Source organism: Phyllobates terribilis, unplaced genomic scaffold, assembly GCF_046119375.1.
Source record: "Phyllobates terribilis strain yellow unplaced genomic scaffold, ASM4611937v1 Scaffold_5__5_contigs__length_657084704, whole genome shotgun sequence".
Lineage (NCBI taxonomy): Eukaryota > Metazoa > Chordata > Amphibia > Anura > Dendrobatidae > Phyllobates > Phyllobates terribilis.
This window is the reverse complement of record NW_027362765.1, coordinates 136,467,099-136,483,872: the sequence shown is the minus strand read 5'-3', so window position 1 is coordinate 136,483,872 and position 16,774 is coordinate 136,467,099. Positions and strand designations below refer to the sequence as shown.

General features: G+C 47.2%; 1 protein-coding gene across 1 annotated transcript in view; it reads left to right on the top strand.

Annotated features, from left to right (window-relative positions):
• The first annotated feature begins 2,155 nt into the window (after window positions 1-2,155).
• The window catches only part of GNAS (GNAS complex locus), a 178,293-nt gene continuing 163,674 nt past the window's right edge, over window positions 2,156-16,774 (top strand). Inside the window, exon 1 of the mRNA XM_073683047.1 lies at window positions 2,156-2,590. Coding sequence (XP_073539148.1) covers window positions 2,365-2,590 — 226 coding nt within the window. The 5' untranslated portion in view covers window positions 2,156-2,364. The remainder of the gene's footprint in view (window positions 2,591-16,774) is intronic.

Here is a 16,774-nt window from a genome sequence, read left to right as displayed (position 1 = left end):
ACACTGCTCAAAAAAATAAAGGGAACACTTAAACAACAGAATATAACTCCAAGTAAATCAAACTTCTGTGAACTCAAATTGTCCACTTAGGAAGCAACACTGATTGACAATCAATTTCACATGCTGTTGTGCAAATGGAATAGACAATAGATGGAAATTATTGGCAATTATCAAGACACCCTCAATAAAGGAGTGGTTCTGCAGGTGGGGACCACAGACCACATCTCAGTACCAATGCTTTCTGGCTGATGTTTTGGTCACTTTTGAATGTTGGTTGTGCTTTCACACTCGTGGTAGCATGAGACGAGCTCTAAAACCCACAGAAGTTGCTCAGGTAGTGCCGCTCATCCAGGATGGCACATCAATGGGAGATGTGGCAAGAAGGTTTGCTGTGTCTGTCAGCGTAGTGTCCAGAGGCAGGAGGTGCTGCCAAGAGACAGGCCAGTACACCAGGAGACGTGGAGGTGGCCGTAGGACGGCAACAACCCAGCACCAGGACTGCTACATCTACCTTTATGCAAGGAGGAACACTGCCAGAGTCCTGCAAAATGACCTCCAGCAGGCCACAAATGTGCATGTGTCTGCACAAACGGTTAGATACCGACTCCATGAGGGTGGTATGAGGGCCCGACGTCCACAGATGGGGGTTGTGCTCACAGCCCAACACCGTACAGGACGCTTGGCATTTGTCACAGAACACCAGGAGTGGCAAAGTCGCCACTGGTGCCCTGTGCTCTTCACAGATGAAAGCAGGTTCACACTGAGCACATGTGACAGACATGACAGAGTCTGGAGACGCCATGGAGAGTGATCTGCTGCCTGCAACATTCTTCAGCATGACCGGTTTGGCAGGGGGTCAGTAATGGTGTGGGGTGGCATTTCTTTGGAGGGCCGCACAGCCCTCCATGTGCTCGCCAGAGGGAGCCTGACTGCCATTAGGTACTGAGATGAGATCCTCAGACCCCTTATGAGACCATATGCTGGTGCGGTTGGCCCTGGGTTCCTCCTAATGCAGGACAATGCCAGACCTCATGTGGCTGGAGTGTGTCTGCAGTTCCTGCAAGATGAAGGCATTGAAGCTATGGACTGGCCCGCCCGTTCCCCAGACCTGAATTCGATTGAGCACATCTGGGACATCATGTCTCGCTCCATCCACAAATGTCGCTTTGCACCACAGACTGTCCAGGAGTTGGCGGATGCTTTAGTCCAGGTCTGGGAGGAGATCCCACAGGAGACCATCCGCAACCTCATCAGGAGTATGCCCAGACATTGTAGGGAGGTCATACAGGCACGTGGAGGCCACACACAATACTGAACCTCATTTTGACTTGTTTTAAGGACATTATATTAAAGTTGGATCAGCCTGTAGTGTTTTTCCACTTTAATTTTGGGGGTGACTCCAAATCCAGGCCTCCATTGTTTAATAAATTTGATTTCCATTGATGATTTTTGTGTGATTTTGTTGTCAGCACATTCAACTTTGTACAGAACAAAAGTATTCAATGAGAATATTTTGTTCATTCAGATCTAGGATGTGTTATTTAAGTGTTCCCTTTATTTTTTTGAGCAGTGTATTTCTGCATGATATCGAGATGCTACAACTGGGTCATCCTTGCTTATATTTCATTTATTTTCTATGAATTTTCAATAAAGAATTTAGATTTTAATAATATGCCTAGCATGTGTATCTTCTTGAATGTTCCAAGTAGTGGTTTATGAGTTCTGTAGTTATAGTTTCTGTATTCAGCAGCGCTGTACAGACATTGTCGTAACTTTCTAAATCTAAATTCTATATACTGTTGGGGGTGTGAGAGTAAAACCCACACGAAAACAAGGGGAGAACCTACAAACTCCACCACGCAGGTGAGGATTTTGGTCGGAATTGAACCCAGGACCCAAGCGCTGCAAAGCGACAGTGCAGATATTTTTCAGGTACTGTTATAATTGTTCAACTCAACTATTATCAGTGTTTTCGTAAATCTGCCGTCCTGTATTTCCCGCGAAGGATAAAACGTCCACTTGGATCAGACGACACCTGGATTCCCTTGCTGTGGCCTGAGTTTCTAAACATTACGGTAAGCAGGGTGCTCTCTAGTCACGTGGCACTAAAGAGTATGTTCTCCTTAGCTTCTCAAACAAATTAACAGTGCAAGAGAGAAACAGGGAGGGAGGGAGAGGGACAGTGTGTCCGGGAGGCTAGGCTGAGAGGAGGAGAACACGGGAATACAGTAAGAGAGAACACTTTACAGTGGGACGAGGAGAACTTCATACAGCTGCCTACGGGGTGCACTCTCTGTTATCCGGAATATGTTGGCTATTGGATATTAAAACTTTTTAAGAACTGTGTCCCTCAACTGCATCACTATGGGGATGTGCTCCAGCCTCAGGCCCAGGCTGTTAGGAGACCATGCACTTTCCTGTACTAGTGATTCTGGGTCTGGGGGTAACGATGATGGATGTAATAATGACACAGATTCTTCGAAGCTGCGGAACCAGCAGAAAGCGGATAAGAAAAGGAGCCGAATTATTGATGATATGCTAAAGGCAGAGAAAAGAGCGTACAAACAGATCCACCGTCTGCTGCTCCTGGGTGAGTTGACACTGACATATGTAAAAACATGCGGCTTTGGTGGCGTACACCTGGAGAGACAGAAGAAGAGCGAAATCCAGCTGGAGTAAATGACAGGTGGCTTTTGTAGGCTTCGTAGTCTAGTTGTGAATGTGATTCTCGACATTTGACTGTAGGGTCTTTTCACATTGCATCATTTTTTTAGATTTATCATATGCCGGCAAACCTTTTATGGAATACTATAAACATATCTGTCATTCGGCGGTATAGGTCAGAGTATTTAGCTTTTTCACTTTCATGTTGGCTTATTCCATACAGTTACATTTAGTAAAAAAGTAAATGTCATTGGAAGGTTATGCTCACATTACCCTGTGTTCGAAAACACTACCAGGGATTCCCGTTTGAAGCCCCTAAAAAAGGGATTCAGACAGAGCCATTCACTATAATGAGGCAGGTTGAGTCACTTTGTACTCTGGCCTCCGTCTCGGCAAGGTCAGTCTCTTTTAGGCAGACACGAAAGCATGGTCTACCACACTTTTGCGTCCGCCTATGAAACATAGACTATGCCAGAACAGAGGCTAGAGCACAACTTGACTAAGGTTGCCTCATTATAGTGAAAGGTTCCTTTGGGAGTTGTATATGAATCCCATCTTTTGGGGCTTCTGAAGGAAGTCCCTGACAGAGTCTCGAACGTAGGGTAAAATGTGATGTCATCATAGCCTTAGGCAGCTTTCCATTATATATTGGGGACTTTCTGCAGTGTAAAAAGAACCTTGGCTGTGTAGTGAGTCAGTGAAAGTGTACTGAAAGTCTATTTGTGTCTGATCGTTAATGGGCAGCCCTAGGTAACCACAAGTCCCAGAAAACTAAACAGCCCAGTCTTTCACAGAAACTCAGGAAAGAAAAAAAAACGCTTAGTGCAATGTACTGAACATGTCATGATAGGTTCACTCATTGGCATAGAAAATGTATAACTCATTAATTTATGCCTTTGTAGTCCGTAGCGTGATATAATCTTGTAAATTGCAAGCTTCGCGACTAAAGAATGTCAGTTAATGATCTCTGATTATATCAACTGGAACCACGAAGAGATTATTATTACTAACCATAATTATCCTAATATATACCTGCCCCGTACAACGCCGCGTTGTCTGGATCATAGGAGAAAAAGTGACTTCTACTGAGAGTAGGTCCTTACCCAGCTTTCTACATTCAATACTAGAGATTTGGAATAAATCAAATTTACTACGAATTTCCCAAAAACTCTGGATTCATCAGAATTGAAAATTTTTGTAAATCAATCTGCTTGATACATTTCCACCACTGCAACCCCCCTCCCGATCCTCTGATCGCTCTTTCCAGTCTTCTGGCGCTGAATACTAGGACTCATGGACTTTGTTAACATCAATGAGGTCCATGGGGCCTGCTGTTCAGCACATTCCCTTACCTCTGCTCCCTTTATTATGTTTTGGGGTCTGAAGTGACCTAAGAACATAGCAAATGTCTTTTAGGCCACGGCCCCACTATCAGTATTCGGTCAGTATTTTTTCTCAGGAGTGGGAGCCAGAACCAGGTAAGGAACAGAGAAAAGGTATAATAGAAACAAGTCACCAATTCTGCATTTATCACCCACTCCTGGTTTTGGCTCCCACTCCTGAGAAAAAATACTGACCAAATACTGATAGTGGGGCCGTGGCCTTAAAGCAAATCTTGGTACTTTTAATTCATCACCACAATGAAAGACAAATTATATTGGTAATTACTAACTTGTGTTTCTGTGGTCTGGGATCATTCACCCTTCAATATTTGGAAGAACGCACGTACCACTTTATTGCTCTACTTGCTACAGATAGTAGGTAGGAGCTGGCTGGCACACCTAGTTTACACTTTTCCTACTTTGCAGTAAAAGCTCAAATTAGATTTGTCCTGAGCTAGAAAAAGCTCTAATGAGTACAACACCCTTTCTGTACGTGACGATGATCTATTACTACAGTATATCACTTCCTTTTTTCGGCAGCAGTGATGGTTTGTATGTAGCAGGGCTGTATGAGTAAGAGCAATGGCCAGCCATAATGTCTAGATCTTCTCCTTGTAAAATGTATAGATTCAAATATCGATTCAAATATTTCACTTCTAGACCAATTACATGCAAATAAGTCTGGAAGTGCATTGGAGACATTTCAATACACTCTACATGGATGGAGTACATGGATATCACCCCCCGACCCCACTCGAATGCATTTGCAGGTTCCTACAAAACAGATATAGTTTTTATTGTTGTAAAATAATTCCTAATAGTTTTCATTTAAAGAATAACTTTCACTTGCCAATTTTTATTATTTTTTTTTTTACTTGGTGCAAATGCTGCAGTTTTCCTGAATCTGGTTATTTTTTATTTTTTGTTCTTGCACCTCTCCATTCGTGAGATATGGCCTCCTCTTCTTTGTATATTGATCTAATCTTTTTGGCCAACTAGGGGCAGTCCTCAGTGAGACTCCTACAGAAGAGTTAAGGACCACGCCCATTTGACTAACAAGACTAGATTCACATACAGGAATAAAGAGACACACAAAAAATGAAAAACAATGCCAGATTCAGAACAGTGACATATAAAAATAAATCAATACTAAAGGCAAGCGACAGGTCATTTTTAAAGGGAAACTGTCACCAGGTTTTTGCACCCTTTTCTGACAGCATCGTGATGTAGAGGCAGAAATGCTGTGTCATGGGTGTGTCAGAGGTGACAGACAGTTGCCCTGCAGTTGTTGCAGGAGATCACTACGTTTGCCATTACAGACATCTTCTTAGATGAGAGGCTGTCTCTAGAACCTAGCGGCTACCTCCCTCTGGTAATTAGCTCCCTGGCCTGGGTGAATATATACCTGGTGTATCTGAGAGGGAGGTGCCGGCTATATTAATTTCTACTTGTGTAGGCTTAGCAAGAGCAGCACTTCACCCTCTCTGGAGCTTGAGGCTGAGTTTGCATTTGTCTGGAGTCATCTAAAGCTAAGCAATTCCCCCGTTTGTCTACCCTTGTTGTCTATAAAGTTTAGTGGAGATTGACTAGTGCTCATCTCCTCCCTTCCCTAGCCTTAGCCATACACCAGGGAAAGACAGGGCGAGGCATGTGTGTGGCGATTGCTGAAGAGGCAATATAGGGACGGTAGTTGAGACAGGGTGACACTCGACCAGTCTAGGAGGTCTCCACTTCCCCCTTTCCCTAGTGTCTGGGCTCCCTTTCCCTCTTCCATCTGTGTTGCACTAAGTCTTTCCCACACCTGGCGTGACATGCTGATTCAAGCGATGTGTCACTTCTTACTGGGCTGCTTGCTGGAGCTTTGATAAAATCTCTGCTTTATCAGCAGGATATTATCACTAGAGGACAAGTAAACCTACTGCCAGGTAGTCCTCTGTGGCACCACAGGGGTCCGGTTGCCACAGTGGCATTGCCTCCCTCACAAGGGGTGATGCCATGCCTGGAAGCAAGGAGGGTTCCCCTAATCAAGTATACCAGCATACAACACTTTCCTGGCTCCAGACCAGAGAGGGGAGCTCCTCCCCTTTAAACTGGAATCTGGGGGCGGGGTTAGTTAGAGTGAGTGGAGAGGAGTTGAATTCAGGACAGCGACGAGGAAGGACCTGGGGAAGGGAACTGTGTACAAGCTCACTCTCACAGGAGAGAAGCGCAAAGGAACGGGACACCGGAGTCCGTGGTTGTGGGGCACTGAAGACCCAGCAGCAGAATCCGGAGGGCAGGAGACTGCAGGTCTCCTGGCCCCACCTTACGCCCGGTGGCACAGCAGCACCACTCCACATTCAGCCATTTGTAGTGAGGGTGGAAGATATTGTCCTCCATTTAAAATGTGCAAAGCACGTGGCAAGGGACAGGGAACTGGACATGATGGTGATGGTGCATGAAGAGGCCGAGGCCGTGGACAAGCTGAAATTGTGCCACAACAAACACCCACATCTTCTTGCTCGACCTTCCTGTCCCAATTAATAGGGGACCACAGAACACCACTATTGAACACAGAGCAGTGTGAAAAGGTTATTGGTTGGATAGCAGATAATGCTTCCAGTCACTTAGCCGCCACCACCACCCTGTCTTCCACATGGTCAAGTCTCAGTAGCCGTGAGTCTGGACCACATATTCCTCACCCTTATCCTCCTTCCTCCCACCATGCCAAGTGCCTAGAGACAACTGATCCCACACTTGGACACTCCGAAGAGATGTTCACAATAGATTCAGGCCTCTCGCCTGGTCCACTTGAAGCTGCGCAAGAGGAGATCGCATGTACTGATTCTCAAATATTTGAGCAGCCACGGTCATACGAAGGCGACGTTGGGAAAGGGTCAAAAGAGGTCGACGATGATGAGACACAATTGCCAGAAAGTCAGGAGGAGGACCAGGGTGTGGAAGTGGAAGACGAGGTGGTGGATGATATAGTAACTGACCCAACCTGGCAGGAGGTCATGCAGAGCACCCCAACAGGCAGGAAGAAGAAGTGTGGTGGCCGCAGACAGAAGCTGGGCAACCTTTCCCCTTAACACCAACACGACGGACGTTGCCAGTACAACTGTTAGGTCTTCCCGAGTCTGGTTGTTTTTTAAAGACCCTGCCGATAACCTCAAAAAGGCCATTTGCACCACCTGTCAGGCCAGCATCAGCAGAGGTAGCAGAACTACCAGCCTGACCACCACCAGCATGATCAGGCACATGGCAGCAAAGCAGCTGACTTTGTGGGCCGAACCCCAGGGTCCAGGAACAGTGTCTGCGGGTGACACCACTGCTTCTTCCGCTGTTGTGCGTGCAAGCCAATCAACTGTCCATGGTGCTTGTGAAGATGCCTTCTGCCCTGCACCTGTCGTTGCACACTCTCAACTAGCACCATCAGCAAGCACGCCCTTGTCCCAGCGCAGTGTTCAGTTGTCCATACCCCAGTCCTTGGAACACAAGCACAAATACACAGCCAACGCCCCACAGGCCACACTACTAAATTTCCACATTTCGCGACTGCTTGCGCTCGAAATGTTGCCTTTTAGGCTCATGGAGACGGAAGCTTTCCGCAACCTGATGCCGGCAGCCGTTGCTCGGTACTTGGTCCCCAGCCGCCACTATTTCTCCCAGTGTGCCATCCCCGCATTACACAAGCACGTGTCCCACAACATTAGCCGTGCCCTCAACAATGCAGTTACTAGGAAAGTCCACCTGTAGCACCCCGAGGGTTCGGTTGCTACAGAGGTATTGCATCTCACCCGGATGTGTGATATCTCACTTCCAGGTAAGGATGGAGTGTGGCTCAGGACCCTAACACCCACATGCACTACACCACATTTCCGGGGGACAGCTCGACGGTGCTCCCATTAGTTATGCAGGCACGAGTGAGCATGTCCCTGGCTGGAGTGGGGGGAGGGAACACCTAGAGAAGGGAACCCAGTAGTGTGTGCGTGGGGGAAGTAGATCCTGGGTGCACTCTGTACAGGAGTATAAAGGGAGGCACCATCTTGGAAAGGGAGGGAGTTGAGAGAGGAGAAGACAGGGAGCAGAGCTGCTTTATGGGCTCTGCTCCACAGGCAGGCCCTGTCAGGAGGCCTGAGCCTGGAGGAGGGAAGAAGGAGGAAGAGGAGCAGACTGGGCTCCAGGAAGGACAGAGGGGACCCCAGGGGTGTGGACTGGCTGGTAGCCACCACACGCCCGCCGCTACCTGAGTAGGGGGGTCAGGTCAAGAAGATGGGAACCGGATCCCAAATTAGTGGAGGAGAGAAACTACCCTCAACTAAGAACCGGAGGCTGCGACATTACATGTGGAGCAGCCCCTCACCACACCCGCTAGAAAGGCACCACATAGGACCTGGGAAACGCAGGCCAACGTTTGCCCACCAAGAAGGTCCGAGGCAGCTGGACATAAGCGTGGTCACTAGTGGGGTTGAAGACCAGAGACAGGGGACATAAAGGGGGTCCTGCAAAGCACTCCAGAAAGACCTGGAAGTTAACCGAGCTCCTCACCTGGTGAGCACAGCGCGACACAGGCGGCCACCTCTGCAGCGGTGGCCTGGAGCAGTAACCGAGTAACCGTGAGTAAAGACCCTGAACTGCACCACCAAGACTCCGAGTTGTCTTTGTTGCGCTCGTGTACCACCATCACCCCCATCATTTATTCCTGCTGCCCTGAGGCCATACCCCTCCCGTTGGGGGTTATAACATCATCGCTGCACCCATACCACCGGCCTCAGCGGACTGTTCTGCAGCGGCGGCTGCAAAGCCGCACTCAACGGGTGGCGTAGTCGACATCCAAGTTAACATCTACTGCCATAGACCGCCACTTAGTCTGACTCCCTGGGCACGGACCGGATCACCGCCACGAGACTACAACCCTAAAGAGATCCGGCTCCGGGTAAGCTCCCGCGTGCGCAACGCAGCGCGACACAGGCCCAGGGGCGCGTCAACTTTTGGCGTAGTCGGCAGGATACCGTGCCCGCAACCACCGGGTACTGCGTGCCTGAAAAAAAAAAAGAGACTTTTAAAACTTACCATCCGTGAAGTTTTCCCGCCATCCGGCGCCATCTTCAGCCTTCTTCCCGCCATCCGTGAAGATTCCCACCATCCGGCGCCATCTTCAGCCTTCTTCCCGCCATCTGTGGAGTTTTCCCGCCATTGGGCGCCATCTTGAGGACGCCGCGCGGGAAGAAGAGGGGCGTGGACTCCGAAAGTGCGCGAGAACTGAAGCCCCGCCTCACGTCCGGACGTTGCGTAAGGTCCTGGAAGGAGCCCAGCAGACGCCGACGTCACTGGAGCGCGACGGAAGGTCCTCGACCCTGATGATCAACTGCGGAGCCGCGGCCTACGGAAGAGGATCATCGCCAGGTAGGCCACGGTCCACCAGGGGGGAGGAGGACACCAGGAACGGACAGCAAGATGGCGGACCGGCAGCAGACTAAGCTGCCCAGCATCTGTACCATCCTCCAAAACTTTGAGGACTCCACCAAGATGGTGAGCGGCGATGATGCCATAATTAGCGTCACCATCCCACTTCTCTTTCTTCTGAAACTCTCTCTGCTCACAATCAAAGAGGATGCATTGCAGGCGGAGCACAATGAGATGGAGCAAGGAACCATACAGGGTGATTACACACAGCCCAGCCTCATCTCATCCCAACGTGGATTGGGTGACAATGAGGAAGAGGAGGAGGAGGAAGAACAGGAGCTAGTTTCCTGCGCAATAGACGGTACTACCTGCACAACTGTCATACCGTCTGTTCAGCGTGGATGGCCTGAGGACAGGGAGGAGGAGAGCATGGTCAGTCGTCCTCTTGGTGAGAACACAGAAGTCTTGCCTGTTACCAGTCTGGCACGCATGGCTGAATTTATGTTACGTTGCCTTTCCCATGACCCTCACGTTCTCAAAATTTTGGGTGACAGTCATTACTGGTTGGTGACACTTCTAGACCCACGCTACAAGGAGAACTTTATATCTCTTATTCCTGAGGCGGACAGGTCTACAAAAATGGGTCAGTACCAGAAGGCCCTTGTTGCAGAGCTATTTAAAAAATTCCCATCTGAAAACGCTGGCTGCAGAGGTCACAGTTCATTGGACAACCGAGAGCCGAGAGAGACACAACTCCAATCCAGCAGAGGCAGGGGAACACTGTCAAAGTTCTGGGAGAGTTTTCTCAGCCCCTCCCATCGCACAGGCCCTGAGGCTCGAGGTACACTCACAAGGAGTGCAAAGTTTGGAAAGACGCTGAGGGAGTACCTTGCCGACCGTACCAACGTCCTCCGTGATTCCTCTGTGCCTTATAATTATTGGGTATCCAAGCTGGACACATGGAATGAACTGGCTCTCTACGACTTGGAGGTCCTAGCCTGCCCTGCCGCCGTTTTATCAGAGCGGGTTTTTAGTGCCGCTAGTGGAATTATAACTGATAAGCGCATCCACCTGTTAACTAAAAATGCTGACAGGCTGACTCTTATAAAAATGAACAAGTATAGGAGGCCCGCTCCTTTCTAATGGGAACATTTTTTTATGAGGCCCTCCTCCACGTCTTTTCCAAGGTGCATTGGAGTGCCTCCCAATTTTTGGCAGCCCTTGCATTCACTGCATAGGCCAACACTATGGGAGACCCACTTCCTAATAATGGGAACATTTTTTTTCAGGAGGCCCTCCTCTACGTCTCTTCCAAAGGGGCATTGGAGTAGGTCCAAATTTTTGGCAGCCCTTGCATTCATTGCATAGGCAAACAGTATGGGAGACCCACTTCCTAATAATGGGAACATTGTTTTCAGGAGGCCCTCCTCTAAGTCTCTTCAAAGGGATATTGGAGGGAGTCCAAATTTTGGGCAGACCTGCCACTCACTGCATACATAATAACAGTATAGGAGACACACTCTTTAGTAATGGGAACAACAAAGCATAGCCGGCTGATGGCTCTCTAAGAATAGTGAGGGCCGACTGCTGGTCCTTTAAGAATAGTAAACGCCGCCTGATGGCCCTATAAAAATATGCTTTGTGACTTTCAGAGTCCCTCCTTCATAAATGAAACACTATGTGTCTGATGATATCTCACATACCACATGGCCAGATAAGTTTGTAAAATGTTAAAATTACATTTCCTGGTGAATGCATTTGTCAGGGTTGAAAGCAATGCAAAAGTGCAAAAACGCATCAAAAACACTAAGTGTGAACATAGCCCAAGGTGTGAAGGAGTATTTTTGCCTTATATAGAAGTCATTACCCTGGAAAGGATGTTCCTTAACATATTTCCCAGGAAAATCCATTTTGGTTTCGTTTTGGTATGTTTTATTGTGAGTCCGTAAAAGTGGCGTAATACCTCTCACAACGTTGTTGACAGCAGTGACCTGGGAGTCAGAAATGCTTCCAGGGGTCTTCGCCATGCTGTTCCCATGTCATTTGAGCACTATTCCCATGGATTTGGGCAATTTTTAGGGGGAGCCGCCTGAAAAATGCTCGAGTTTCCCATAGACTTACATTGGGCTCGTTGCTCGGGTCGAGCACCCGAGTATTCCAATGTGCTCGACCCGAGCATCGAGCACCCAAGCATTTTAGTGCTCACCCATCACTAGCAAAAATCATTGATGATTAAGTGCCACAAAATCATGTCCACAATTAAGACAAAGATAAAAGTGAACAACCCCACTATTTCCCCCTATTGATTCCAGTGAGAATGGATCTTACTAAGTTTGAAATATCTTCTTACACAACAGAGCCAGAATATAAAGAAAAATCCACTGTGGCCACTTTCTCTGTTTACTTTGCATATCCGTTTTATATTGTCCCTTTTTATCTAAAATCAGACAATTTACACAGGAATACAAGTTACAAACAGATAAGTGTCATAACTTGAAGCTCATGAGCACCAATGCAAAAGCTCCAATTATTGTAAGTCTTTAATAGTATTGGTCTTTTTATACAGGCCAAAGGAACTTTTTGGGCCCCTTAGGCTCCAAGAGAGTTTGCAACCCCTGCACCTATTATAGTTACACCCCTGTAAGGACTCCATAAATGCCCTTACAGTGAAGTTTAAATAGATTATTTGTGCAATTTATTGAAGATACGGAGCATTACAGTGCCATACTGGACTTTCATTACTAGCCTATTTCTATCTGCTTCTTTATTATTATATCATGTGAAACATATTTTATATTTTTAGTGTTCTTGAATTGTCGAGACTGGAAAAAGTTAAAAAATCAATAAGACCTTGTGGAGATATATTTGAAGAATTTATCTAATCGAGGCACAGATATATAAATAGATAGTTTATGTAAGGTGAAACGTTAACAATAGAAACACAATAGGCCATTACAAACCAGGGCCCTTGAACTTCTGCGGAAGTAAAAATTCAAGTTGGATCATTTCCCAGGTCTTTGTGTTCCACAGGAGCCAGGGAGTCACAGGTTACCTCTACATGACTTCTATTAGTGGCGACACTTGCTAACTAACTGTCTGTTCTGCCCGGCATCAATCTTTGCCGGCTCCGAGTGGTCATGGACTGCTCCTGCCGGTGATTCTGTGGCTTCCGATGATGTGACACCGATAGAGCAGCTTGTTCTCTTCTCCTCTGTTCTGTTGAAGAGGCGACACCTCCGATGTCATGCTCATTGTCAGCCAGCACCCTGCTGCCTGATAATGGGGAGCCCACTGTCAATCAGCATGACGTCGACACAGTAACACCACTTCGACAGAGCAGTTGGGAAGAGGAGGAGCTGCTGTGTTGGTGTGAGGTCAAAGAAAGCAGCAGAAACACCAGCAGGAACGGTCCATGACCATGAGCCGGCAAAGATCAGCGCCAGGCAGAACAGGCAGGTGGTTAGTAACTACCTTCCTGTAAGTTCTTAACCCAATAGCGAAAAAGAAGCATCTTCCCGGATAACCCCTTTAGTTAGACCTATGAGCAGGCAAGGAAACAATACTATGCTGTCAGCTCTGAATTACAGGATTATGTGATTTGCTCAGCTATGATGGCTTCTATAGATAACCATAGTAAGTAATAAAACATGACCTTCTGCAAACATGATGCAAAGCCTGACACCAGCTTGTGGCATGCCTCATGAGCAATGGCTTCCAGTTCATTAACATTCTTGGGTTGTCAAAAGAATGGTCCAAGAAGTTAAGATAGGAGAGCATTACATTTCACAGACAAGGAAAATACAATGGCATTGAATGTTCCTGGAGTTACATTAGGAAGCATGTTTCACAAGTTCAAAGTTATACACTGATTACACTACCTGGATATGGCAGAAAGAGGAAGCTGTCACCGGCTGCCAGCAGATTCCTGAGAAGGCAGGTGGTCAAAAATCCTCAAGTTACTGCGAAAGACCTGCAGCAAGATTTGGTGGCAGATACTGAGGTTTTAGTTTTCACATTAAGGCCACGGCCCCACTATCAGTATTCGGTCAGTATTTTTTCTCAGGAGTGGGAGCCAAAACCAGGTGAGGAACAATCAGACAAAAGGTATAATAGAAACAAGTCACCAATTCTGTATTTATCACCCACTCCTGGTTTTGGCTCCCACTCCTGAGAAAAAATACTGACCGAATACTGACCAAATACTGATAGTGGGGCTGTGGCCTTAGAGGGCAAATTCACTCATTTAGACTCTTTTCACACTTATCAAACACTGCAAAGTTTCTGCATCACAAGATGGGTCCTTCGTATTTTCAGAGGACACCTCACAATCGGAATACTAGATGGAGTAGAGTGCTGGAGATTTTTTGTACTCGTTCACAGTGAAGATCTTTTTGCTTTGATAAAATGACTCTCCGGTATGTAACTGCCGGGAGGTCTCTACATGCCTGTTTCCCTGGGCTGAGAAGTTTTTTTTTTTGGACCCTGACCCAGTAAGATTTCACTTGAGAGAACAGGCTGAAAAAAATGATTTTGCCTTGAAACAACAAAATACATTATAACTAATGTTAAAGGGACACTGTCACCAGGTTTTCGCCAGCTAATCGGAGAGCAGCATAAGGTAAAGACACTGATTCCAGAGATGTGTCACTTACTAGGCTGCTTAGTGTAGTTTTGATAAAATCAGTGTTTTATCAACAGGACTCAGAGATTAGAGGACTAGTAAACCTTTTGCCAGGTAGTCCTCCATATTCACGAGCTCTTTATAACCCAGCCCCCACTAATGATTGGTAGCTTTCTGTGTACACTGTACATGGGCAGACTGCTGCCAATCAGTGGTGTGGGTGGGGTTATACAGAGCTCTGCATTCAGAGAACTGAAAGATCCACAGCAGATAAAACAGGGATTTTATCCAAATGACAGTAAGCAACCCAGTAAGTGACATATCGCTGTAATCAGGGTGTCTGTCCCTACATCGTGCCCCTCTCAGTTGCGGTAGCAAAAACCTGGCAACAGATTCCCTTTAAAGGGGTATTCTCAAGTTTGGAAGTTATCAGCTATCCAATGGATAGGGCACAACTTCCTAATTGCTAGGGGTCTGACCATTGTGACCCTCATCGATCCTGAGGACTGCGGCTCTGAAGGGCCCTGTGTGAATGAAGCAGTGGTCGATCATGCGCACTGCTGCTCTCTCATTCTTATGCGAGGGCCGAAGACCCTCAGAACGCAGGGCTCAGTTGTCTCCGGCGGTACCACTAAGAATGATCGACCACTGTTCTTGATCGACCACTGCTCCATTCACACAGGGCTCTTCAAAGCCACAGTTCTCGGAATCAGTGGGGGTTGCAGTTATCAGACCCCCATATATCAGGAAGCTGTTCCCTAGCCAATGGATAGGGGATATCTTTGAAACTTGAGACAACCCCTTTAAGAAATTAGTTTTGAAGATGAAAATATACAACCTACTGATGTATCCGTTTATGAAGCTGTGTCCCTTTCTTTTTAATTAGTGAAGCCAGGCCCCATTGTTGGGCTGGACGTCATACCCACCAATATATTGGATCCAAACACGTCACTCAGCGTCCGCAAGTGTCTGTTACTTTGGAGGAAGATGAATGACGTGTATAATCACAAAAGCATCATCACAACTGAACCAAAGACTTTCCAAACAAGGGGACACAATTTCACTAATAAAGAAATCAGGACACAACTTTGAAAACTGATATATTAGTAAGTTGAAGATATTAGAGATGAGCAAATCAATTCAATGCAAATCAAATTTGGGTCGAAATTTAGAAAACTTCCTGAAAACAACAAATTTGAACAAGTAGGTTATAAGCACCGCCATCTAATAACTTCTTCCAATTTACGGGGATTACTTAATAATACATGCGGTATATTAGTACAAGTATAACAGGGTAGATCACTACTCATTACTTAGCCATGAAAAACACAGCAAAAAACTTTGTTGCAACTTTTTTTCACTTTTTCATTGTTTACTGTGGGTGAAATAAATGCTGCAAAAATAACGTAAAAACTGACACGCTGCAGATTTAAAAAACGCCGCAGTTCTCAATTCAGTCGAAGCGAGATTTCTGAAATCTCAGAGCTTTTCCTGGTACTGTAAAAAGCAGCTTTTAATTTGCATAAGAAAACTGCTCCAAAAATTCTGCATGTGAACAAAGCCACAATGGGATGCATGTTAGGATTTTAAAACATAAAAAAAATCATTAGAAGTCTTGTAAATGACGCGCCCCCTGGGCCGCGTGTGCACGTGTGTGGGTTACCCGGAGCCGGGTCTCTGGGGGTTGTAGTCTCCGTGGCGGCGACCCGGTCCCGTGGCTCAGGGTGGTCAAACCAGTGGCAGTCTTTATAGGGTTTTTGTGGTTTAATGTCCGACTACGCCACCCGTGGATTGTGGGCAGGGTGTACCGCCGCTGCGAGGCAGACCGCTGAGGTTGGTGTGGTGTGCGCAGCAAAGGATGGGATAACTCCCCACGGGAAGAGTATAGCCTCAGGGCAGGGAATGTGGATGATGAGGGTGATGGTGTGCGGGCGTCCCAGTACTAGTAGTGCTGTATGCGGTGAGAAAGTAGGAACGACTCAGAGTCTTTGCAGTGCAGTTCAGGGTCTTTACTGATGATATTAAGGCAGACCCTCCCGGGAGTACTGGCTAGCATAAGGGGCCTGGTCAGTCTGTGAGCAAGCAGGAGTTCCCCTGGCCAGGCCTCCCCGTCTATCTGCACTCTTTCTGGCTACCTTGCTGTAAGCGAATGGAAGTAGCCCACGTCCCTGAGTATACCGTGTGGTGCTCACCCGTATGGCTGGTGACTTGGGGCCTTCTGATAGCCTCCGCTCCTCGATGGCGGTGCTGGTCCCTTCCTTGTGACTGAGACTCCGGGCTTCTATGGCCAGAGGACCTGGAATCCCCTGCCGACTGGGTTCTGCTGCTGGACTTAGAGGTTCCCACAGCCTCGGACTCCGTTGTCCGGTAGTAGTCTCTTCAGCCAGGACGAGCAATATATCTGCTTCCAGTCCCTGGCACTCAGCTCCTGCTCCTACAGAGCTCCCAGCTGTAACTCTCCCTGTGTCTGGAACTTCACTCCAGGCTCTGACTCACTAATCCCGCCCCAGACCCAGTTTATAAGGGCAGATTCCTCCCCTCCCAGGTCTGGGCAGGAGGTGTTGCATGCTTAAGGGCTCCTGACCAGAGAAACCTCCCACTTGCTCTCAGACGTAATATTTCTATTACTGTGGTAACCAGACCCCTGGGGTGCCACATAAATAATGTATTCTTATGAATTGACATACACTTTTCTATGATTGTCAGTTTATAAGAATCT